This window comes from Syngnathus acus, chromosome 2 (assembly GCF_901709675.1).
Source record: "Syngnathus acus chromosome 2, fSynAcu1.2, whole genome shotgun sequence".
NCBI classification, from domain to species: domain Eukaryota; kingdom Metazoa; phylum Chordata; class Actinopteri; order Syngnathiformes; family Syngnathidae; genus Syngnathus; species Syngnathus acus.
The window spans coordinates 9,008,108-9,033,000 of record NC_051088.1 but is presented as its reverse complement, the minus strand read 5'-3'; the positions used below and the strand labels follow the sequence as shown (position 1 = coordinate 9,033,000).

Sequence of the window (24,893 nt, the reverse complement as noted above, 5' to 3'; positions counted from 1 at the left end):
GTGAAAATAATGAACCCATTCTTGAGTAAAAGTAACTCGATCTGCTTAAAATCCACAGCCAGTGGGCTCACAAAACAATTCAGCATTTTTAGTATGGAACCAGGGTTTTAATATTCTAGTCACTTCTGTTGGAATTTTGGTTCATCAACAGCAATTTAGCTTTCTCAAGTTGTTTCTGAGGGAAATCCAATTTCTAGTTTAAAATAACAACACAGCATCAAATCGCTTGCACTAACAGTTTTTAGGACGAGTGGTGTTTAGGTCCTTGTTTTAAATCCTATTTTATGACTCTACGGGACCCTTTCCTGTCAGTCATGCAAAAGAAAAAAAAAATGACAGAAAAGAGGCCAAGAGTATCTCAGCATTGCACCGTGTTTGCACTCAGCCATTTGGAAACACAATTATTCGCCTTCCCCTCAGCTGTGAAATTGCTGTCGAACACGATGCAGTCGTAACCACTGATGAGATGCACGATGGCGTCCTCTGCCAATACAAAATGCAAATTGTGTCCTTTTGTTTAGCCCGTGATTTACTGTTAGGTTACTGTTTTTTAATTGTGCAAGGATAGCAGATTAGTGTTTAAATGATGGGAGTAAAAACTGCACGTTTCTCTATTTGTAAGTCCGATTCAGTTTTTTTCCGTCATCGTCTGCATAAAAGCAAGGTTTTAATTCACTGACAACAAGCCCGCAAATTTGTCACTTGTTTTCATCCACCACCGAATTGCCTTCAAGTGAGATATTTCTTTCCAAATGTACGAGTCCCTGTTTTATTTGGCAGTGGCAGTTCTTGTACTTCAATCTATTTTCTACAGCGTTTGTCCTGATTAGAGTCGAGGACATTTTAACGACGACTGACTAGTGACCAGTCACAAGCGTACCCCAATTTTCAGCCAACGTCGACTGGGAAGGGCTCCAGCTGAACTGTGACCCTAATAAAGTCCAATCACAATAGAAAAACAATTGATGGCTCTGTGACATTTTTTGTCAAGTATTCACTCAAAAGGCCTAGGCAACCACCAAGTAGCTGTTCTACGAGACACATGCAGCCTAGAAAGAACAACACAGTAGTTCAATCATTTTGTGTTACATCTGAGTTATAATGCTGTGCACTCTGGGGCATATACGCCTGTGTGATTAACTTAACTCAGCTTTATTTATAAAGCACTTTAAAAACACAGCTGCATACAAAGTGCTGTATAAAGTGGAAAGTCAAACTTATCAAAACAGAGATGAAAACCATAAATTGATGATAAAAAAATAGTGAACACAAGAAAACACTAAAGCAAGACAGTCAGTCGCATGCGGAGTCAAGCATTTAGTGCAGTGGTTCTTAACCTGGGTTTGATCGAAGCCTAGGGGTTCGGCAGAGCTCTTGAATTTGGAAAAAAAACATTTTATTTTTCACGAGAGGGGTTCGGTGAATGCACATATGGAATTGGTGGAGTTCGATACCTCTAACAAGGTTAAGAACCACTGGTTGAGTGGGAGGTTGTTTTAAAGAGAGGGGCTGGTGACGGAAAAGGCTTAGTATAGTAGCATGCCCCTTCTACTAAGTATCCTGCTCGATGAGCCGCACACACGTCACTGGCTAGAACTTCAGAATCCAATCAAAGTGTGGCCTATTTTCAAATGGATTGTCATGTCTCGTGGAAACTTCCCGATCTGGAAATTAAGGCCACCTTTAGACTTTATGGAATTTATTTGGTGGTTGCACACAAATTTACGCATGGTGGCTGTGTCACAACTCTAGATGGGAAAATCACAGCACCTTCAAAGTGTGCAAGTAAGGTATGTAATAAAAAAAAAAAAAGACTAGCGTGAATGGGAGAACATGAAACTAGGAGCAGTGGATGTGTTAAAACAAAAAGGCTTGTCTGCCTTTTTAAATGACTTTTTTTAAGTTGCAGTTCTGTTGTTCTCACCTGCCGAAGCTTAATAAGAATCCTTGACAAAACTGGCAAACAGGCTATCTGGATTTGATTACCAAAGGTTTTATTTGAAAACATTTTCAACTTAAATCCAAAATCAAAGGTTTGTTTAAAAAAAGAGCGCACACCGAGTCCCTGTTTTGCTCGACAAGCTTGAATAGATAATAAAACAAAATAATTCTCCGTTCAGTTCAGTGGGAATTCTGAACGTCAAAACAACACAAGAGTATTGAGTGGTATTGTTTTACTTCAAGACTCCCTCAGTAGATTTGATTGCCCTAATCAGGCTTTTGTTGTTGTTTTTAATATTGCTCACTCTCAAACAGTATGAACATTTTGGCCTAGCTGAATATGAGAAAAAGCTTTTGACTGTAGCAATCCTACAAACAATAGGAAACCCTATCAAAACAAACATGTTACAGAAAATAGTATAAATGCCATTTGTCAAGGCTGCAACTGACCCCCTTGCAACAAAACTGATTGTGTTTGATGCCTATGGAAGAAAAAGTACATTAAAAGGTTTCTAAAAGGTCCATGATCCTCTTGCGTTCTGCCTCTTTGAACTCTTCACTCTTGCCATCTCCGATGCTCTCTGCATATTCTGCAAAAGAGACAGACAGATGAGAAGACATACTTTAATGACGTTGACATCCAGCGTCGCAGAAAGGATTGAAGAAACAATCGGTGGTCATTTTTGGATGACTTTATACCCAATGAAATTTTGCTTGAAATAAGTTCTCTTGGGGCTGAAGAGTCATAATCCAGATGTATTCTATTGCGTGTGACTGCTAAGCAAAAACAAAGTTACCACAGCTGCAGCCTCGGTGGGGTACCCGATATTGTCGGAGGCCGGAATTACATATCACACCCCAGGAAGGAGGGAAACAAATTGCAGCAATAAGAATTAAGAGAACTTTACTTGAAGATTCAGCAGCTTTTGCAAAACAAACATGTTGTGATGACAATTTATGAGGATTTTATAAAGACTTATTTGAAGGCTTATCAGTCAGTGAATATGTAAATGTATAAATACATTGACCAAATGACAAAATCGTTAAGCGGGTTGACAAAAGTGACATATCCACTAAATAGTAAGTAAAAATCAGCTGGTATGCCAGTATTCTGTCACCATGGCAACATGGCATGGAGCAATACAGAAGTGTACGGCACTATTAAAAATGTCGGGGATTTGGACTGATGCGTCCACACTAGAAAACTAAACAGGGGTGTTTTTATTAACGCTGTGTCCTGCAAACTTCCAAAATCTGACAAGTAATAACGAGGAAACGTCAATCATACATATTGTTAACTTTGATGTGCGAACTGAAGTTGACCAACTCTAAAATGTCACATAAAACAGAAAGGACACTTTGACACATGTTGCCAGCTCATTTTGGGGCTATATTTAGGAAACCATCTGGTGGGCTTTTATTATTTTCAAAATCTTCAGAATCTTGGCAAACAGCATTACTGTTGTCATGCCAACGCTAAGTGGTCTCTGGCCACTTGGTAAATTCAAGATGGCAACCTGTTCTGTTTTTGCAACAAGACCCTCACAAGCACGTTCAAATTGTCCTTCACACAGTGTACAACAAACTTATGCGTCAGTGCACATTTGACTCTTCCATAATGAGCGCTATGGGTAAATGTTTTATACTTGAGTAGCAGTTAAGAATATTCAAAGGTTGACTGCACAGTTACTAAAGGTATTGTCAATGCGGCAGTTTGACCCTGGAATGGATCCATTTCCATTATTCCCTGAGGGAAAAAAAAAATCCAAATCGATCAACCTGTGTCTCAACTGATTGCGGTTGACCTTGTCCCTTCAGCAGGGTTTGGTCCCATTTGCGCGCTCGCAATCTGTTTTATTCATGCCGAGCCTCTGACATCAATCCCTTACAAAATCCTTTATGCAATACAAATGTTTCTGCATGCTTATTTCAACCACACCCGGAGCCTTCTCAAATAGAAAAGCTCTCCTGACGCTTATTTAGTGGACTAAAACCATTAAGGTAAAAAAAAAAAAAACAAGTTTCACACTAACATTCACAAAGTGCTTAATCTGCAGTTTTCCATAGACTGAGTGGGGAAAAAATAATGAATGTCCAAACCTAACATATTGTTCCTGACAGGCTTGATAATGTAAAAGGAATGAAGTGTGACAACAATCAAGGACTTGTGTATGCACATACAAGTGCGCACGCACACACACACACACTGGCTTGATGCAAAAACGCAATCAAGAGGCAAATGCAACACATTTCCGCACACAATGACAATTGGAGCATCGCCACGTTGCTGGCACCAGCACGTGTGACGGATGGCTCTATCTCGCCTGCTACACGCTCCAGGGCCAGAGGGGGTGTGAGTGGAGCCTCTTCAGCTTTATCACACAATGATATAGGAACGACAGATGACACGCAAAAAAAAAAAACATCGCTGCTGGCTCCAGGCCCGTTTCTCTTTTACACACTCCAATCTAATGAATGGTGAAGAGAGAAAAGTCACAATTTTGTCTGAGACTTTTTTTTTTTTTTTTTTTTAAACAAAGCTTGTCTTGTTCGGAGTCGTATCCCTATGACCTAACATATTTTATGGAGCGTTTTTACGCAGGAGAGTGACTGACCACCGTCATTGGCTAATGCGTAAAAGGAGGAGTATCTTGAGGTTGTCGCATGGATCTGCAGGGTTCACATTACTCTCGTAAACAAGGATCAATGGTTAAGAAGTCTATCAGTGCTTATTTTCTCCTCCACAAAATTTATGTGCCGGAGTCGATAAAAGAATAAAAAAGGAAAAAAATCGAGTTTGATGAAATGAACGTCATGTCATTTGTTCACATGACTATTGAAACTGGCAATTGTCACAATGGCAAATGTGTGCACAATAAAATGAAAAATTTGGTCAATACAAAGGAACAAGGATAGTAGGAATATCTTAGAAATGGATGATTACATCAGCCCTTGTTTCTTTGGCACTGCTGAAGGCCACTTACAGAGCACAATTCATGACTCACCTCTCATGATGTGGCGCACGACTTTGACAGAGCCTCCTCTTAAGTTGAGAATTTGATGAACTCGCTGCTGCAACTATATATTCGGACAGACAGACAGACAGACCATGATGTGTAAAACTTCTGAAATACAACTGAACGTGAGGATTATAACTTAAAAGGGATCACTGAAATTTACATAAGAAGAAACTTGATACTTTGGATCAATTCAAACTTTGGGGAGATATAATGGAAAATTGACTTAAATTTTCTGGAGTGTTTGCCAACCCACCAAGTGTCAAATTACTGAATCAAGTAAATCTTTTGTGAGCTGCAGGTATCATAAAATGTCTGTGAGCCAGAAAATTCTGATAATTGGGACCTGCCAAAAGTTGTCGATGTGGGCAGGGAGCATAGTAGTGTCTAGTGATCTGAGAGATCATAAGTTCTCAAATTCTTGGGTTCAGGCGACCATTTTCCAAGGACCACTTCTAAACGGAAATTATCTTGGCTGCCGGCAATTGCCATAAGATTTTTTTTTTCCAACAGAACCTAAAAATCAACGTACTCTCAAGTGAGCTGGTTTGGCTTTAGCACAAGTTGAAGTTATTTTAAAAATCATTCATTGTCAGAAGCTGGATACAGGGCACGATTCAAGTCATTCATGAGTAAAATGATGCAGAAATGACAAATTTACGTTATGTCACATTCATCTCAGGTTTTTCCAAAGAGCCCAAAAAGATGGGAGTGACTGGTTTCGTATGCTAGTTTGATTGGCATGCCGGTCCCAATTTGTCTATGTACTTTTTACAAAAGTGACAATTCATTTCTAATTTCATTCTCCGAGTGTTTAAAATGCAAAGTGAAAATACCACAACCAAGCCTTTCTGATGATGATATGTGTACCTGTGATAGTCCCGAGTTGCTGATCTCCACCATTATATAGCATATGGACTGAAGAACAAACAGTCCAGCATCCAGTCGACGGAGGTAAAATTCGTCATCCATGTTGTCATCAAGGATTTCGCCACGGCGAACCATATCCTAAAAGCACACACATGCAAACCAACACACCCATGCCCACAACACACACACACACCCCACGACCCCCCACACACACACGCACGCACACGTCAATTACTCAACAATGGATGAATTTACATTTCATTACACAACTTCTAGCAAGGCCAAATATAAGAAGCATCACATACACCTTCGCAGAGAGCCATCTGCTAGTTACATTGGTTAAAGTTTTGTTCTGACCGTTTGTACATGCTATTCTCGACAAATCTGTGAAATCCTTCCATAGTGCACTGGGAATGTGCAAATCCTCCTTTCAAATTAAAAGTAAAAATCCCTACACCAGATGAACAGTTTATTTATTCTTATTGCCGACCACTGACAAACCAGTAGGCCCGAATACACACAGGCATCCACAGGGAGCTCGACAAGGCAAACAAATTACAATTCGTTGGCTTCTATTGTTCTCTCAACACAAGAAACCACCTGGAAACAAAGAGAAACAGTGAAAAAATGCAGTGTTTTAATTGAAGTGTTGTTTTGCAGTTCTTCCACAAATCCATTTTCATCACTGACCAGGCGCACTAATCAATTGATTTCACCGCTAAACGGCACACAGTCCGTACGAACTCTCGTATAGGCACACTTGCATCGTTATCCATCTTAACAACCCCGTCAGTATGCCAATAACATGGTGCTGCCAATACACACACAGGCAACATTAATCAGCATTAGAGATTAAGCAGCAGACGTGGCGTGGAGAGGGGGAATTGGTGTGTAAGCCACTGGAGCGCCACACAAACAATCCATTTTACCTCTGTAAGTTGAGAAAGAGTGAAAACAAAAAGTGTCTTTTTATAGTCTTGCATAATGCAGACCTGAATTTTGGGCTGTTATTCGCATTAAAGGTAAATGCTAAAGATGTATGGAAACAGTGGCTGGTGAGTGTGCACTGTGCACAGAGAGCCAAATCGTGATCTTTTATAGAGAATGACTTTCTCTGTGAAAACAGCTTAACAAGGCAAACACAGTACATCAGGAAAAAGGGCAACTTTTCAAAGCTTTGCTGATGAAAACAAACAACTTCCAGTGAGGAGCTTAATGGCACCGCATGTGACATTTGCATCGTCCGGATTTAATCGGCCTTGTCCTTAAAGATCGATGACAATGCAGAACCCAATTTTGGCTTTGGACTTCGGCTCATGAACACAACTCAATCAATTGGCGAAAGGCACACACCGGGATGAAAAACAACATGTTCGCTGTCAACGCCGTATCCTGAAGGAGGACATCATCTTAACTCTAAACCCGTGCACATTTATCATTTAAGCTTTTCTAGCACTTTATAGCTGACGTAGCCTGCTCAAACATCATTTTCACAATTTGACTTTTTCTAGTTCTTTACAAATTACATGAACAATACTTAACTGTTTTTTACACTTGGTTAATTATTGCACCCGCATAATGATGAGCATGTGGACAGGAAAATCTGTGCTGTCTCATCTTCTGTGGAACCCTGACGCAAAATTTAATGTGATGCTGTCAGCAATTTGCAAAACCCCATTTGGACTATGTGTGTGAGCCAAGCAATGTTCTTTATTAGACTTGGGGGGGTGTTAGGTGATCTCATTAAAGACCCAGATACGGAGTCTGATGAAAACATATTTGAGCTGCTGTGTTCATAGTAAATTCACATTAAAGGCGTAAGGTAATAAATATCAGAGCTGGAATTTATTCTCATGCATTTCGCACAGAACTCACCAAAGTGAGACAGGTCTGAAGTGTGCTTGTGAATATTCTCATTCATTCGGGTCATTTCATTCTCCGGAATTGAATCGATCGTAGCTGGACTGTTGTGTCTTAGAAGTCTTTCCACTGCACCCGCCTTGTTGCATCAATTGATGAAGCCTTGCGAGGCGAAAAATCCAAGACAGTCCAGTTGTCATCGATTTAATGCCCTTGAGGTGCGTGTTGTTGCGCCTTGCCCCATAAAAATATCTACATGCGTGGCAAAGTCAGCGTGACAGAAACAATTGCTTTCGGGATAAATGGACAAAGGCAGCAAGTCTTAACTTTGCATTGTGTTTATGGCTGGCGGGGTTGTGCCTTTGAAACGCATCCCATAGTACGTCGGAAGACAGCAAAATCCGAGCGTTGATTCTAGAATTGATGCTCCATAAGTTATTTTTGGCCACAACTGCTCTATGTATTGCTCCGAGGACTCCCAGGTTTTAGGGTAGAAGTTTCAGTTGACATAAATTTTTTCTACAAATGACGCCACCTCGAAGAGATAACTTCCTGCCCCCCAGCTTGCAGAAATTACCAGTACTTCAGTTCAAAGGCAATATAATGTGTAAGAAAACTGAGGAAGAAACTGAAAAGTAAGGACTGTTGAATGTAAATTAAAGGAAGTAGGAAGGTAGCTTTAAGATGATCATTTTGGAATAATACTGATGGGAGAAGGCAGAAAAATAAGCAGCTTATTGGGGGGGTGGGGGGTAGGACTGTTGTCTGGAAGTGACATTTTCTCCCCGAGAAACCAGTGGACGTCCTGCTGCAAATAAATCCATTTTGTTTAGTGCTTAAAAACAGGCTTACAGGGGAAAGGTGCAACTCAGAGATAAAATAGAGCAGTGGAAGCTGAGGGGATGGCCATACTGTACATGAGATGGTGTCTAACACATTGTTGCAGTCATGGAAATATCAGCATTTTTCCTTTTGTTTTTTCTGTATCAGGCGACAGCCATTTTCCCGCTTGCTGTCGACTGAAATAACATCACATTTGCTCAGGAAACAACCAATCATGGCTTACCTATTTTCTGAGTTTGGCAAGTTTAAGTTTTCAACTAACCACAAAAAGATGAGTGAAGTTTTCCACTCTTTACGGAACCAGTCCTCGTACTTCATTTCCGTCAATGGGATTAGTACAGTGACTTCTGTTTCACAATGGTTCTCAACATCAGATATTTAAATGCACAATCTTCTTCCGATAAGAAATAACGAAATTCAGTTCTAGAAATAAACTATCACCGTCATAAAATTGCATAGGCCATAATAGTTGCCACTCTCCAAGTCCTACCTATCATGTGTCATTCTGTAGTGGCGTCACAAAAGTCGTAACGTGGTGGCTGGGCAGCGACTGTATATGTACCTACATTAAAAAGCTCGTAATCAAATTGTGAACAAAGACAAACATTTGAAACGATACAAACCAACATGAATGAAATCCTAACCTTCAAATCAAATCCTTGGCAGAGGTAATAATGATTCTCTCTCGTCAAAAGCTATTACAAAGGAAATTATGTTGACTGTAATATGACAGGAGTATATTTTTATACTTCTGCCAGTCTGTCTGATCAATGCTTGTTATATTTCTGAAATATAGTCAAAGGCCGAATGACATGTTTTTGATGTGTAAAATCAATTCAAGCTATGTCTCTGTCACAAGTTTGGCTGGCTGCATATGTGCATGAGTCATTGAAGGAAAGAAGGTGACTGTATGTGTGTGGCTTCTAAGATAGTGGTGCACATGGAGCCAAGCTTTCTTATCACACACAAATCATCCTTTTGCCATTTACGGGAGAGGAAACAAGAGCATGACAGAGGCACACGGGGAGAGAAAAAAGTGAAAGAAAGAAGATAAAATGTCAACCTGTCTGGCCTTTCAAGGCAATCACAGTCTGACTGACAAATTCATCTTCTTGTCGTCGTCACATGGTGTCCAACTCTTGAACATGAATTCTATCTTCACCTTTGTTCACTTACCTCCATTAAAATGCTTATTTCCTGCATTTATTCATTTATTTTTTCAAATCTACTCTAGTGTCTGTTCACAGAAGCTCCTGCAACCTATTTATTTTCTGTCAAGTTTTGACCACCTTATCTTACAAAACGTCTCCATCAGTCTGTCTATTCCACAGCTACTGCGACACAATTGGAAAGAACTCAATAGGAGCCTCACAAAAGTGTGCAGTTTTTACTTCCTTTCCTACAATGTGTCATGTTGTCATCGCTCAGAATTGTCTGCTTTTTCCGAGTAGCTTAGAATGTGACACTGCCAAGAACGGCTTCAACAAAAGATTCAGTTTTGGCATCAACGATCTTGTGTTTTACAACTGAGACTGTGATTCGTATCGCCATCTTAACTGCAAATGTGTAAATGTTTTTCTGCAACCAAAAAGGTGCACGATGAGACAGTTGTAAAAGGAGAGAGTGAGGTATTGAGAGAAAGACGGAGAAAGGAGTGGATGGAGGGCAAAAGGCTTACATGTTTCTCCCCTTCGATCCTCTTGTCAGCCTGTTGAACGCCCTCCACGTACTTAAAATGCAACTCCATCAGTCGATCAACCTGGCGAGAAAAAGAAATTGAGGTGGGGAGAAAGAAAGAGAGTGTGGCAGCATACAAAAGCCAAAGGGGGGGTGCATGAGAGAAAGGATGTGAATGCAAAGAATAAGACAAAATAGAACGAGAAAACACAGTAAGACATAAAACGGAAGCAATGCAAATAAATATCTGAGAAAATGGTGTCTGCAATGCATATAGAAAGAATATTAAGTCTAGACAAACATGTTCAAATGCCAGGTTTTTGTGATCTTAAAAAATAAGACATAACATCAAGAGCTCAATTTGTAAAGAAATTTTATGCGATTGCACAAGTGTGCACACCCACATTACTGGCAATGCGGCTATGTTCACAATTAATAAAGAACATTCTTGTTTTTGCTTTCAGTTACAGTAATTTCTCAAGCATATTTCTTTATTAAAAAAAAAAAAAATCAAGGGAACATACTATATACAATTGCCCCAAATTACGAAAACATTAATATTCATCATTATCATTGCTGATGCTCAAAACACTTGAATTTCCCAATTACACAGAAATTAAATAAGTGCATCACAGTGAAAACTACATTTGCTGACAGATACAGAAGCTAAGACGGTACAAAGGAGAAAAGAAATGCAAATAAGATCAAGAGTACTGACCTTCTCACAGTCATTCTCTGTAAACTTGTTTAGAAGTCTGCTTCTCTGTTGGGACTTGAGATTTCGCAGCATGGAGGCAATAATTGAACAGACGTGCTCTAAAAAATACACAAGGTAAAGGTTAATCAATGGTATTGTACATTGACTGGAACAGAAAGATTACATATCCACATTTGAATCAAGTTCACAATAAGTTGACAAGAAGTAAAGCAAATAGTTCAAGTCAATCACAGAGTAGTGTGATAAAAAATAATTTAGAAAAAAAATAATAATAATCCATACTACCACTCAAATGATAGGTGGATGTATTTACTTCAATATAAAGTGGATGTTAAAACTAACTAACCCACTCAAAACAGCTACTAAAATGGTTCAAATTATGTAACCATATGGGTAAAAAGATAAACACCTTAATTTCAGAACTGTTTCCGACAAGCAAATGCTTGTATTGCTCCGAGCATTTGGTTAAAGAATGGAACAATTCTAACACCCCGAAAATAAAATAAATAAATGTACAATACAATCTAATTAGAAATCGTGCAAAAATGATATGGGGCGGTAAGCAGTAGTTCTGAATACATTTGAAAAAAGATGCACAATTCATTTTATGATGCGCATGGTTTTCAATGGCTCTCATGGTAACAAGAAATTAATAGAATACATTTTACTGCACGACAAATACTGTTTCAGTGCAGTTCTCATTTTGAAACCATTCGAATGCCTTCCGACTTACTAACAGGTTGTACAAACAGCTGACAGTCATATTAGTTTTGTGATATCGAATAAACAATGTATTGTACACACGGGAGCACAAGAACATGGCACCGTAAAATCTCTAGAAATCTAGCGAGCGGGGAAAAAATGTAATTGGACTTTTTCAACAAGAGGTCAATATTCTCACTCAACCAGGCTTTTCTGTTGCTAAGCAACAAGAGCAAAGAAATCAATCCCATTTCTGCTTTTAAAATAGGTTGTTTTTTGCCAGTTGCCTTTGTGACCTGCAGCTTGCTTGCCCATGAGACTGAAGGGCAGGACATACTGGTAGTCACCAGCACTAGTTCGCAAAAACTTGTTAATTGTGCGGGTACCATGACACCACACACTACAAGCTCCGTTACAAATGAGGAAGAGAACAAAAAAAAAATATCAAGCCATGTAGACTATGTATGTTCAAGCTTTAATTTAAAATAAACGTGCGAGTCTACTTCATTATTAGAGCATGAGATTACCAACATGAAATATGATCAGTTCCCATTGGAAAAAGGCACCAACGTAATTAAATGCGTCTTTACACAGGGATTTTCAGCAAATCCTTCTTTGTGTTAAATTAACTACTGTCAAAGGATTAGCCAGCATCACGGCTTTGACAACATGGATAGCAATCAGACTTGTATCATTCAAAATGCGATCCAAGCAAAGAAACACTGACAAGAATGTTAAAAGGAAAGCCGACTTGACTGTAAGCTTTCAGATGAGATATGCGATAAAAGATTCATGATAGAGTACAGATGATGCCTTACTATTGCATTTTGCACAGTCAATATAATAATACTGACTAATATCAAAGATGAGTGCTAAACTATTGGGATAAAAAAATTCCTTTGTCAAGTATTGAGGAGGGCTCTATTTTTGTAAATGTGACCTATTCCAACTCAACAGCTTCCTCCAGCCTGACTCAAGAGTTCCATTAATAAGACCCGGACAATAAATTGGGTTTTTTTCCCCCCATTGTAACATGAAGGATGTTGCCAATTTAAGATGAAGATTGTTGCATTCATTATAGGAATGGGTGAGGATGGAGCCATTTGTTGCTCATAAAATTTGTGAGGAATGAGCACATGAAAGAAACTTTTCAGTCCCCGAGCTATGACTCCTGAACCTATGCTTTGTTTAATTAGGTTCCTGTGCACACACACAGACCATTAGCCATCTAAATATAACAAACCGGCTGCTCCAAATCTCTATCCTTTTCTCCTTTCACTGATAATGAAACGAAATGCACACCAATTATATGCAACCTGGAAAAAAAATAGTAATTAGTAAATTCATAAAGACAGCTTCAATTTAATGTTCCAAAACCTCCCTCTTTTTTCACCATCCCAACACAATTACAACATCTATTAATTATGCCAGTCTGTGTGCTAATGCCTGTTCCTTCTCACTGTCAATTTCAGAAAGGATTTCATGGGGATCAATCTTGCACCAAGGTTTGTGATAGAGAGAGGCAATGAATAAAAAAAAAAAAGAGAGGGAGGACATTTTAATTACTTTTGACTGAAGTGAATAATGAATTCATCTCTACCGTGTTGTAACTATGGATAAACTTTTGATTCAGAACATTTTCAATTATGACTCAAAACAGTTAAGAGGGCTCAACATTATGCAATTTATGACATCAATGTATTCATTTATTTAAATTTATTTATTACATATACATATGACTGATTAAAATTATCATTATGATGGACAGGCGATTGGTCCAGGGTGTGCCATATTTCAGCTGGGACAAGCCGTACGGACGACAATACAGAACACTCTTCACAGCTAAATGGAAAACCGATCTAGTTTTTACCGAAACCTGTTTTTAATTTGTAGTAGCATGGACGTGTTCTTTATGGGGGAACAGTGAAAAATGTTCAGCGTCACAGCAGGGGCAGAAGGGTATCCCAGGTGACATTGAATATACATTGAATAGGAGACAAGATATCAACATCTTTGCTTTTAGTTCTGCTTATTTCCATCTGGGTATAAAACACAATTTAGAAGACAGCGTCATTTGTCTGACTCTAAAAGTGCAAAAAGTGCAGAAATAAGTTTATTTAACTGACGAGACAAAAATTAGGAAAGTTTGGCAAAAGATAGGATCTTCTCGTGGTCCCAAACATATAGGCTCATATGTGGAGGAAATGTGATGATTCAGCGTCTTCTGAGATGGCGCACTAATCTTCAATGAGTAACAAATGAATTCACAAGTCTTTCCAGAAACAATTTGTCAGCTAATTTAAAAAAAGATGCAAACAAAACACACTGCCGAAGCAACAAAGAGCTCTCTTGGGAAGAAGTGGAAGGCATTAGATTGGAAAGGCCAATCACCAGACCCTGAACCCACATTATCTAAAAATGGTTTGTGATGGTGATTGTAACATTATTATATTGAATCGACATGCACCAAAAATTTACTGTATTACACAATCATATATTATGCATTCTTGCCACAACAGCAATGATTTCCCAGGGTGTAAACACATTATTGCTTGCAGTATACTGTAGTGTAGTTTACAACTAACATTTTCAAGAGAACATGGGATTTACAAACACATTGCTTTTGAGATTTTAATCTCAGGAATAAAACAAGTTATTAGTTGGTAATCGGTAGGGCTGTTCTTTCCAAATTGGAACAAAGCTGCAACTTTTGAGGCTAAACTCCCTTGGAGGGGCACTGGAGGGGAGATGAAGCGACTCAAGAAAGATGAAGTACAATAACTATTCTCAAACCTGCAACGCTTACTTGAGGAGTAAAGGCAAAAACTGGTAAGAAGTGAGCGAAGAACAGCCTCCTTGGAAGTCACCTTGTTAACGAGCAGATATTTCAAAAGATATGTCCAGTTGTTTTAGTTCTGAGGCAAGGCTTAATTTACCACAATTGGAAAACATTTGGACGAGATACATTTTCAACAAGTTATCATTGGAGATCTCAATTTGCCAAGGAACAAAGGCCGCTAAACGTTACCTTGCAGTTTGTGACTGACCTTCATGCTCTTTCTCAGAAACACCGGCGCTCCTCATCTTCTTGGGAGTTTTCATGAAAAGTGGAAAGATGGTTCGGAGACCGAGGATATCCACAAACTTATGGCAGTTATCTGCTCCCTCTGGTCCAATCATCCCATGATCCAGAACCTTGAGAGAGCTGGTCCGGGACATTTTCTTTTCCCTACATTAAACAGAAAAAGCAAGCGATAATCAACAACACTATTGCCATCAAATATAAGAGCAAAATGTTGACTTCTTAAAATCCAGAGTTTGAAATATAGTATAATTTATGGTATAAATATGCTTCAGTTAATTGTGAATGGAAAAGTATCAAATAGTTCCCCAAATAAATCAAACACAAACATGTCGTAATTTACTATATATGATCATAATAGCAGCAAGATACGAATGTTTCTATTTTCAATACACGTCTCCTCCTGGGAAACGCAGCCGTTTGTCTTCCTGCGTTGCCACAAATGACAGATGACAGTATTTATCTTGGAGTAGGGGGCATATTTCAGGCAGTTGAGTATGGTTCTCCAGACAGAAACATTAGGTATGATGGACGGTTGGCGAGGCCAGGGGTGGAGCAATATAAAGCACACTTTCCCATGGGGAAGTAGACTATTCACTTGCTTGACACTCGACTTAAACCCTCCGGGTGTCAACAACAATATAGTTTTGACCCCACAAATTGACTGTCACTACCCAACACTCAACGGTATAGATGAGTTGGGGTTAAAGGTCAAATTAGCCCATTCGTCATAAATTCAGCGGAAATGAAGATTGGCATTTTCGCAAAGACCTCTTAGTCAAACATTTGGTCTCACCGAAGCATGAGATTCATGAGCTGAAGACCCTCCCCTTTGAGAAAGCGCTCTCGATTGGCTGGCAACATTAGGCAGGAACACAGTGCATCAAAGAGATTCTCCATCATCTCCTGCTCTTCAGCTGTTGATGGGTTGTGACGTTTAAACACCTTAAAGGAAATTCACATAAAGATCAATGGACATTATCAATCCACTGCATTAAATATGTACGATTTGTATGGTCTTCCCACGAGTCTTATTTTGCTCCCTATCACACAGTACCCACTCAAAAAGGCTCCAGCAAAGGAGAACAATGCTTATCTCTTTTTACTTCAGCACGAGGTTGTTAGTCAATGTAGGAAACTAATTTTACTCAAGGTGGGACTGAGACTTGTGTATTCAAATGACTTGGCAAAGACAAATGGAGCAAATGAGAAACCTGCTCTGCTTTGCATCGGGCATATGGGTTGCGTGCTAACGACACACACAAATCACCGAACCTCTTGCAAATGAATGTTGGACAAATGCTGGAATATTTCTTCTCACGATTATCCAAAAAATGGTGAACCTCACCCCGTCCTTGCTTGTGAACAACTGAGCCTGCCAGTAATGCGCCTTTATTGCTAATCAGGAAACTCGCCTATTTGCAATTTACATGTTCACCAGTGGAATGTTCCAAATAGGTCTTTTTGTGCATTCCTTAATGTTACCGATCTTTTGTAGCTCCATCTCATAGCTTTTTCAGGAAGTGTTGCAGAATTTAAATTCAAAATGAGAGAATATTTGCTAAGAACAAAAACACCCTAAAATTCATCAGTTTGCACATTAGATATCTAGTCTTTTTAGCGTATTAAAATCAAATGTAGAATGAAAAGAATTAGCAAATTAATAACTTCACTGGGGTTTGGGCCAATGGAAAAGCATCACTAGTAAATCGAGCCAAGTAAGTATTGTTCTGTGGAAATTAACGCGGCATTACAAATTAGTGGTACTGATAGGAGACTATCAGAATTATTGTGATTGTGGGGACAATTCTGTCAAAGGAAAGACTGATGTTTTCATTTTCAAACAATAACAGGGATAATGCGCAGGTATTGAGATTTTGAATACACAGGAAAAGCAATTATCTCGAAAAGAGTTTTACAGATAGTTGCTGCAGTAACACATCAATGCCGTCCAGTTCCCCCAAGACTTCTCTCGTGCCTGTGGAAGACAAAATGAAAAACTGAGTCAGAGAAGCAAGAGAAAATGTGCTAGTTTTTAAATGATGGCCAATAATTGAAGTGAAGTGAAATTTATTTTTGAACATAAGATCGACCAAACACAAAATCATTTTTTTCACATTTTCACATAATTTCATGTTATGCCAATAAGGCACATAAATCAACATGTTCAAAAAAAGGATAGTCTCATAATTGAGACTGACAAGTCATTTTCCTTCTTCCTCAAACTAATAAGCGAAGAACCAAAGGAGGACGACAACACTCGTGGTGAAATTTGGCATGACTGAAGAGTCTTGTACTCCTAATGAGAAACCTTCATTTGCCTGATACCTGAGACTTCACAAGTTAGAGGGAGTAATACAAAATGGAAAACGAAGCAGACAACGAGAGAGAGAGACAATTAATGAAGAAATTAAATGAGATTGGAGATTAATAGAAGAGTGGTGAAGCAAATACAATCAAGACGTGATGGGACAAAATGATAAAGAGTGAAAAAATGAGGGTGGAATTTTGAAAAGGGCATCTATAGTGAGACTTTGTCAGGAGTGGTAATTAAGAAGAGACGAGGAGCTGTGGAACTCATTTGTAAACCACGGTCTGCGTGACTCACAATAACACACTTACTGTCATTGTTTTGCAACAAGATGGCCAGGATTTCACTGCAGTACAGCTTGTTAGCATCAAAAGGCATCTTTGCCTAATGGAAAACAGTGAGAAAACGTCAATTAGTTCTTAATTCAATTCAATTTGTCAATTCACCTTATACAGCTTTTAATTTCAGAACTTTTGTGAATTCAAAGAAACCAAAGAAAAATGTCCTATTATTTAATTCATTCATAGTTAAATGAATTTATATTGATGTTAATTACCACATGTGTTGAACTAAAAAGTCACTCTGGAGTATAAGTCGCACCAGTCAAAGAATGTATCATAAAGAACAAAAAAAACATATTTAAGTCGGTCCACAGTGTAGCTCGCATGCTAAAGAAGCATGTTGATGCCACATGCTAAAGAAGGTGTCCCTTATGCATTATTAGATGGAAATATCGATTCTAATCAGTTCTAACAATATTCTTTTTTTTTATATTTAGCTCAAACAATGGAAAAATGAAATGAAATGAAACAAAGAGACTCATAACGTGTGGAGGAACAAAAGGAAGCCAAATCTAATCTTATCCTGCCCCCACCTTACAATCCAAAGTATTACCTCCTGTACAACAATTTGCGGTTGGATTTGATAGCAGTAGTCCTCCTTCTTACCTTAATTCTCTTGAGCAGCCATTGCATGAGTCCCTGTTGAGCTGCTTCTGTGCACAGACCTGGTCTAAACTCAGCCATATTTTCTATAATGGCTGAGGGACAAAAACAAAATGCAAAAATCATTCACCTACTGCTAGATGTCAAATAACTGCACAAATGTAAAGCGCTGGATACATTTTGGTGCCAGTACAGATCCCATGGAGCATACTGTATCGAGATCAGTCAGGACTTCTTGACTACCTCAGAAAAAATGTCACAGATGAGCTGCACAGTGCACACAATGTGATATGCAGCTGAATCTCTTCCCGGGCCTGTCTGGAGGTATCACACTCAAAATATGAAGACAATCTGTGTCAAAGAAACTTATACGTCCTATATATATCTAAGATCTGTCTCGGGCTGTCAAAAAATGATAGTCCCTCCTCTGTAGCAGTCAGTGGCAACAAGTGTCAGTGGCAGTTTTAGGCTGACACATTTCCGACTGCACATGCCTCAAATTCAATAGAAGCCCACAGACAAGTTTTAAAGGGAGACGAATGAAGGAATACATTGTGTGTCGATATGCAAAAGTTTGTCTGGGTTTGGTCCCTGTTCCCTCTTCGACTATGATTAGAAAGAAGCTGCTGCCACATGATATCTTCATCAGAGCAAACTGCCGCAGAAGGGGACAGACAGTGAGCGATAATGTGGAATTGTGATGAGGGAAGGGAATACAAATGAATGAAAGTAGGAGAGGAAGGGAGGCGTATTGAGGCAGAGGTAGAACAGAAGGGAGGGTGGAAAGAGGATGGGTGGAACGCTGGGGCACAAGCAGACCACAAATATGGTGAATGAAGAAATAAAAGCAAAATAAACAAACGGTAGAGAAAATTAGGGAGGCATGAAAAGAGATGGGACAAAGGGAAAATACAAAGGAGGAGAGGGGACTGCTGGTGACTGAGCCAGGGAAAGCAAGGGGGGGCGGGGGGGGCAGAGGACTTTATCAAGGATTCAAACGAAGCAGACAGACAGCCTCCTGGAGGACAGCAGGCTCAGAGCAGAGAGCAGACAAAAGGCTTATTGAAGCCGGGAGAGCTCCCTCCATAACGCACGCGTGCAAACAGAGGCACACACTTGAATAGACTATACACTGGCGCTGCTCCCCCGGCACGCATCTGGAGCCAAACACGCGCACACGCACTCACACACACCTCAACAGCTCTCCTGTGACTCGGCCTCAATCTGGAGGCAAAGAAAAGAATCATCTCAGCGGAGTCATTGGAAGCAAAAAAAGAGCTGAGAGGCAGAAAAGTTTTGAGTCACGTCAGGCTAAATGCAGACAAGGACCTGGCCAAGTATGTGACGGCCCACACTCACACCTTCAGATCACAAGGTCTCATCATGGATTTCGCATCCAGTTAAATAATTTTTTTTACATCAATCTTTTATACTGCTATATCGTGGTAGCAGAATATAGAGCAAAGGTTACGGATTCCAGTGTCACATCAATTATTATCCAAATTGAGGTGGTCTCAGCATGGGCATAACCGCTGATAAGAATGCAATTGGATCTCAATCTCAATCTTAACGCCATTGAGGCACTTTCTCAACCTGGCATCAGTTGAAGAAAATTGACACCGCTTAATATGACACCTGGCATTCAAGTATTGTCATTATTGCATTGATCGTCTGCCACTAAACATTGATTCTTATCTAAAACTGATCAATTATTTTTCTTTGTCGGACTAAAATTGATTTGAAATCCGAACAATCAAAAGGCTGTGTAGCATTTGATGGAGGTCCCGGCGAATCCATTGTGAGTGTAGCATGTGAGGAGAATTTCCTTCCATTTTTGAAAAGTAATGAAAGAAAGGCCGAGTTTCTTAGAAAGAACACCTAGTCCTTACCCAGTGTGTTGAAGACACCATCAGCTTCCTCTTTAACCTGCTCATCCAGTCGCTCCATATTCTGCACGAGTAACGCCACAACTTGGCCCTCCAACTACACACAGAAAATTGAGCTTCGGTCAAAAATGTGAAGAGTCGTTACCATTTTCACTTTGCTCATACATATGTCTGCGATGGTTGAAAAGTATTCTTGTGGGACTATTTTTTTTACCCTGAAAATAATCAGATACAGTACTGAGAACATGAACATGATGGTAAACATGCACCAAACAAGATGTTACTTAAACCAAACATTGCAGAGGAATATAGATCTAGCCAAATGAAAAGGAAGTTGCATATATTTTTCACGTACATATGTGGCAGAAGATAATGGAGGTCGGAAATTGTGGAATGACGCAAGTGTTGACAGTCAAGATTGGAGGCTGATAATAAAACAAAGCTTACAGGATGCCGTCCGGCCGAATCAAAGTGCTATTGCACACAGAAAAGGAGACCGACGGTTCGCACTGATTTATGAGCCACCGGGGACGGTCAGGGATCTTTTTGATTCATCTTATCAAGGGTACCACCTGGCCTTCCAGCAACAAGGACAGAGGGACTAGGAGGCATTACAGCAAGTGAAGAGACAAATGGGTCCAACCAAACCTTGCTGTCCTGAAAGAGTCTTGCCTGAAGGATGTTGTAAAGAGGAGCTAGGTTTCTATCGCTCCATTGGGCAGTAAATGGACTGCATTTTTATGTCATAGTTATTCCCTGCGGAGTGGTAAAAAGCAACCGGCATTATTGTCTTAAACAATCACATCAAGCCAACAAGCCGATCCATAACAAATAGCAGTTTGGGAGCCCGTCACCGCTGCTATTTTTGGATGATGTAGTCTTGTCGGCCTCATCAGACGAGGGAAATTGACAGGGAAGAGAGGATTCGTTTGTAGTATCTCCAAATCTGAGGTCATGGTTCTTCGTTCTCTCTGTCCATCAGTCAAGAGGCAGCAGTGTGTCGTGCAAAAATGATGACTACAACTGATATAAACGACACCAAAGCATTAAGCCATGTACCAGAAACCCGCTCCTTGGTGGTGGAAGCCTTACTGGGGAGTTATAAAAATAAAAGTAATTTCTGCCTTTTGCTTTTATGGTATTTCGGTCATGTCCAAGCACACGGAGGTTTTGGGGCAAAGTTAGGACAGTCATGCGGCACGGCAGAACGAGCTCTCACAGCCAGCCTGGGAACACATCAGTGTCCTCACAGGGAAACTGAAGGCAGCAGCACAAGACAGGTAAATCGGGGAATTCCTGCTTGAAATGCTTGCCCATCTGTCCAGACCTGGCTAAGGAAGATAAATGAGGAAGTTGGGCACTGTCTTTTGTTGCCCATTATTCATTTGTTTGTTTGGTTTTTTTCAATTTTGGTTCCCAGTATTAACAAGCGAATGGACAAAATACATATATCAAATACTGAATATGGGCAATTTTACCTTTTTTTCCTGTGGTGTAATTTTAACCAGGGCCTTTTTTGAGTTGGTCATTCCAGTAATAAATGTGTGCGCACGGGAAATACACAGATAATAAGCCTTTTCCGATTTGCATATATTTTCAAAAAGCCCAACAAAATGTGAACAACTGTTATTGTTCCCCTGCTAAGACACTCAGGCATGTTATTTCATAATCGTGCCAGAGTGACAGTTTTTTTGGTTTGCTGCTTGGCAGCTGCCAAGCACCAAAGGACGCCACTATGCTTTTTTCTTCAATCTCGTTCAATAACAAGAAAACATCTCAAAGGATTTTGGCTCAACAGCCAGAAAGAAAATCATGAGGATGATGTCCTCCAAATCCTTCGATGACCAACTGACTGAAATAACATCTGTGCCTTGTTCTATATGCCAGAGAGCGGAAGTACCGAGTGACTCGCAAAGTGTTGCTTCAGTCGCCGTACTCACTCACCAGAGCATCGATAAGGACCTCGGCACCCTCCTCGCTTTCGTTGAGTGTGTCAATGTCCGTCAGCTCTTGGAGGAGGTCCACCACTGCTATTGCAACATGTAGGTCGGGCTAAGGACAATAGGGCTAGATTCTATAAGTTTGTGTTGCCATGTTACATTTCCAATTGAGTCAAGACACTAACATTTGAAATATCTCGTGGCACACTAGCAAACAAAAAGTCTCACTTTATTCACTGAGAACTGCTAAAGTACCGAGACAGTTGGGCCTGTTTAGTTGAAGACAAAGCTCACAGAAAGCTATGACTATTATGAATGGGGAGTGGATACAGATTTTATTGTGTCCTCTTGCATTTACTGAAACGGCCTTTCATCTATGCAGGAGGCAGTGATGAACAAAAATCTTTTAATTAACTGGTAACTTTGGGGGGAAAAAAGATCTGTGAAACTGGATAATTCCCCATGTTATCATTGAGGATCCCCTGTTTGGGAATCGCTTCACTACCAGGTATAATCTGGGCTATAATATTCTGTGATGTATTAAAAATCATATCATAGCCAGGTCCAATTAAGTTCACTCTAAGACATTTTATGGTCAGTAAAAGCATTGATGTACGTTTGCTGTGGGACTCAATTCCCAGTGTTGCTCATTGTCATTTAATTTCTCTTGGGATTTACTGGCAATGACCAATAAGTAACAAACTAATTGGATAGTGTATCACAGAAAGGATATCGGTGTTTTCGTGACTGAGAAGGCTCATTAGAGAGTGAACAGAGTTGAGCTCCACCAGCAGGTGATAGAGCTCGGGCATGGTAGCAATCACATGCATTTCCTGTATAATGTCGTTCAGATCCAGTTCTGACTCCATGAACCTGGACGGAGGCACAAAACAAGAGGTTAAAACAAAGAGGTTTTGTGAAACACTCGACGACAAAGTTGGCTGAAAGGAGGTTGTTGGTGGGCTTACTTTTCTGGATTGTCGGGGAACTTAATCCTGAGTTCCTGATTTTTGTAGGACCGTTTCTCAAAGGTCAGGATCATTTTTTTCACTGAGCTCTCATCCACCGGTTCTGCCTATTTGATGCAAGAGGGAAATAGCAGGAGGGGAAAGATGAAAAGGAAACAAGTAGAAGCCTTTTGTCAAGGCGACACATGGCTGCCTGCAGCACAAAGACACTAATTATATGAGAGGAGTCAGAGTTTTTGCACTCACTGGGGGATTTTGCTGGGCGTAAAAAATGAAAAGTGTCTAGCTCTCTCCCTGATGGCTTTTAAAAATATGGCATGGTGGGCACATAACAACGTGAGTAAAGTTAGCCCGTTATAAAGAACAGAGTGTGGTGTAACTTTTCTCTCACTGTCAATTACCATTAGAATGTAGCTGGACCTCCAAATTGGAATGCCCCAAAGGTTGTACAATTGGACAAAACAGAAAAATGTCTCAAAAGTCACTTTTGTAGATTTACAAACACTAAGTATTGGTTATATTCCCTAATTCAAGTCCATGCGTCACAAAGGTATTCACCCCTTGCTATTTAACCATTTTGTTACTTTACAAACTCAAATTTAAACAATATATGGATATGAATTAGTAAAGTGCCATAACATAATATCTTTTTTTTCTGTGATAAAAATTAGATGTCGCAGAATTGACACTGTAGGGACATGACTGTCATCGTGCTTTGGATAAAAGAGGTCTGATATACAATCATTTGCAAATTATACCGGAAAACAGTTACAAATAAGGTGGAAACACAACCTACGTGTTTCACCGCTTAAAGTTTTAACAGCTTTGTGCTGTTTGGATTTAAAGTGCACAAATCCCAGAGAACTCATGCACTGCTTACAATATAAAAAAGGCATAAAGAAGTGATTATTATAAAATAAATAACCATTTGTATAAAGTTTGTTTGGTCTGAAAGGAATTTACCTAAATAGTGTTTCAATGAACTTAAACTGGCTTTTGTACAAAAGAAATTATCATTTGAATAATCTTGATTTCAATTATTACCAAAATAATCGTGATTCATATTTTTTTCCCCATAATCAAGCAGCCCTAACATCATTCATGATACAGTCTTGTGACTTTGAGAAGAAGAAAAAATCCATGAACATCTTTGGCAGATTTCTAAAAAGTACAACCACAAGAGTATTTGACTTCTATACTTCTACAGTGTATATATAAATGCATCTACCTCTGGATCATCTTCATCCTGGTCCATCAGTTTCTCCAAGATCTTCTTGCGATCCACTGTCGAGTCATCACTGTCTTTCATGTCAGCCCCTCCGTCAGTTCCTGCTCCTGTCCCATCTCTGTGTCTGACACTTGACAGCTTCTGATGCTTTGCGCTTCTCAGATCCTCCTCTCCTGCATCATCCTCTCTGGAACGTGTTGCTCCTCTATCAGGCTGCGAGGTAAGAGATGCAATAAACAATACTACCACACTGCAATGATCGGGGTCTCGTCTTGAAAATTATTAGAGGTAAAATATATATATATATATATATATATATATGCATTTCTGATATGTGAACTTAAACTGTATACTGGACTGGTCTTCTGCCACAGGACCAGCATTCATCTAATTTGAGCTAGCAGGTTACGAACATTAATCCCTGATAAACACACGAGACAGATACAGTAATGCAATCTCGCCACGTAATGCGCTAAACAACTCTTCTGAAACACTTTACAAACAACTAACAAACTAAAGCAGACGCGCAAACACAAAACACACGGTGAGACACAACAGCTAACAGTGGCACACGCAACCCAATGGATTCTCAACGGAAATATTAGCAGCATAAAGTTGATCAAAGAGTGATGAGTGAGGGGGGGAGCCTAATCCACACCTGATAATTCAAGAGTTCTCCGACATCCATATCTCCTGGTTTGAAAACTTCAACGAGACACTATTGTAAATTTTCAGAATACAAATACGCCCGAATGAGCAGCTACTGGCTCGATGTACATGTATGCCGTAAAACAGTTCAGAGGTACCGTTGCCGTTGAGCGAAGATACTGTCGTAAAATGTAAAACTGACGGCGCTGCTCTGGCCCAACCAGGAAGGTTTTTGTATTTTGTTTTTTTGTTTTTTAG

The 24,893-nt window shown here is 39.7% G+C and overlaps 1 protein-coding gene across 1 annotated transcript; it reads right to left on the bottom strand.

The window, feature by feature from the left end:
* Positions 1-1,892: 1,892 nt before the first annotated feature.
* ctnnbl1 (catenin, beta like 1) lies at positions 1,893-24,803 on the bottom strand. The gene is made up of 16 exons (XM_037277387.1): positions 24,646-24,803; positions 23,988-24,200; positions 22,760-22,866; positions 22,525-22,664; positions 21,796-21,893; positions 19,855-19,948; positions 17,969-18,060; positions 17,333-17,405; positions 16,630-16,688; positions 15,507-15,655; positions 14,676-14,857; positions 10,927-11,024; positions 10,210-10,290; positions 5,829-5,966; positions 4,947-5,019; positions 1,893-2,531 (listed from the first exon to the last, which is right to left on the bottom strand). The coding sequence occupies exons 1-16, from the start codon at positions 24,673-24,675 to the stop codon at positions 2,443-2,445; spliced, it is 1,716 nt and encodes a 571-aa protein (XP_037133282.1). The 5' UTR covers positions 24,676-24,803; the 3' UTR covers positions 1,893-2,442.
* Between the last annotated feature and the right edge of the window lie 90 nt (positions 24,804-24,893).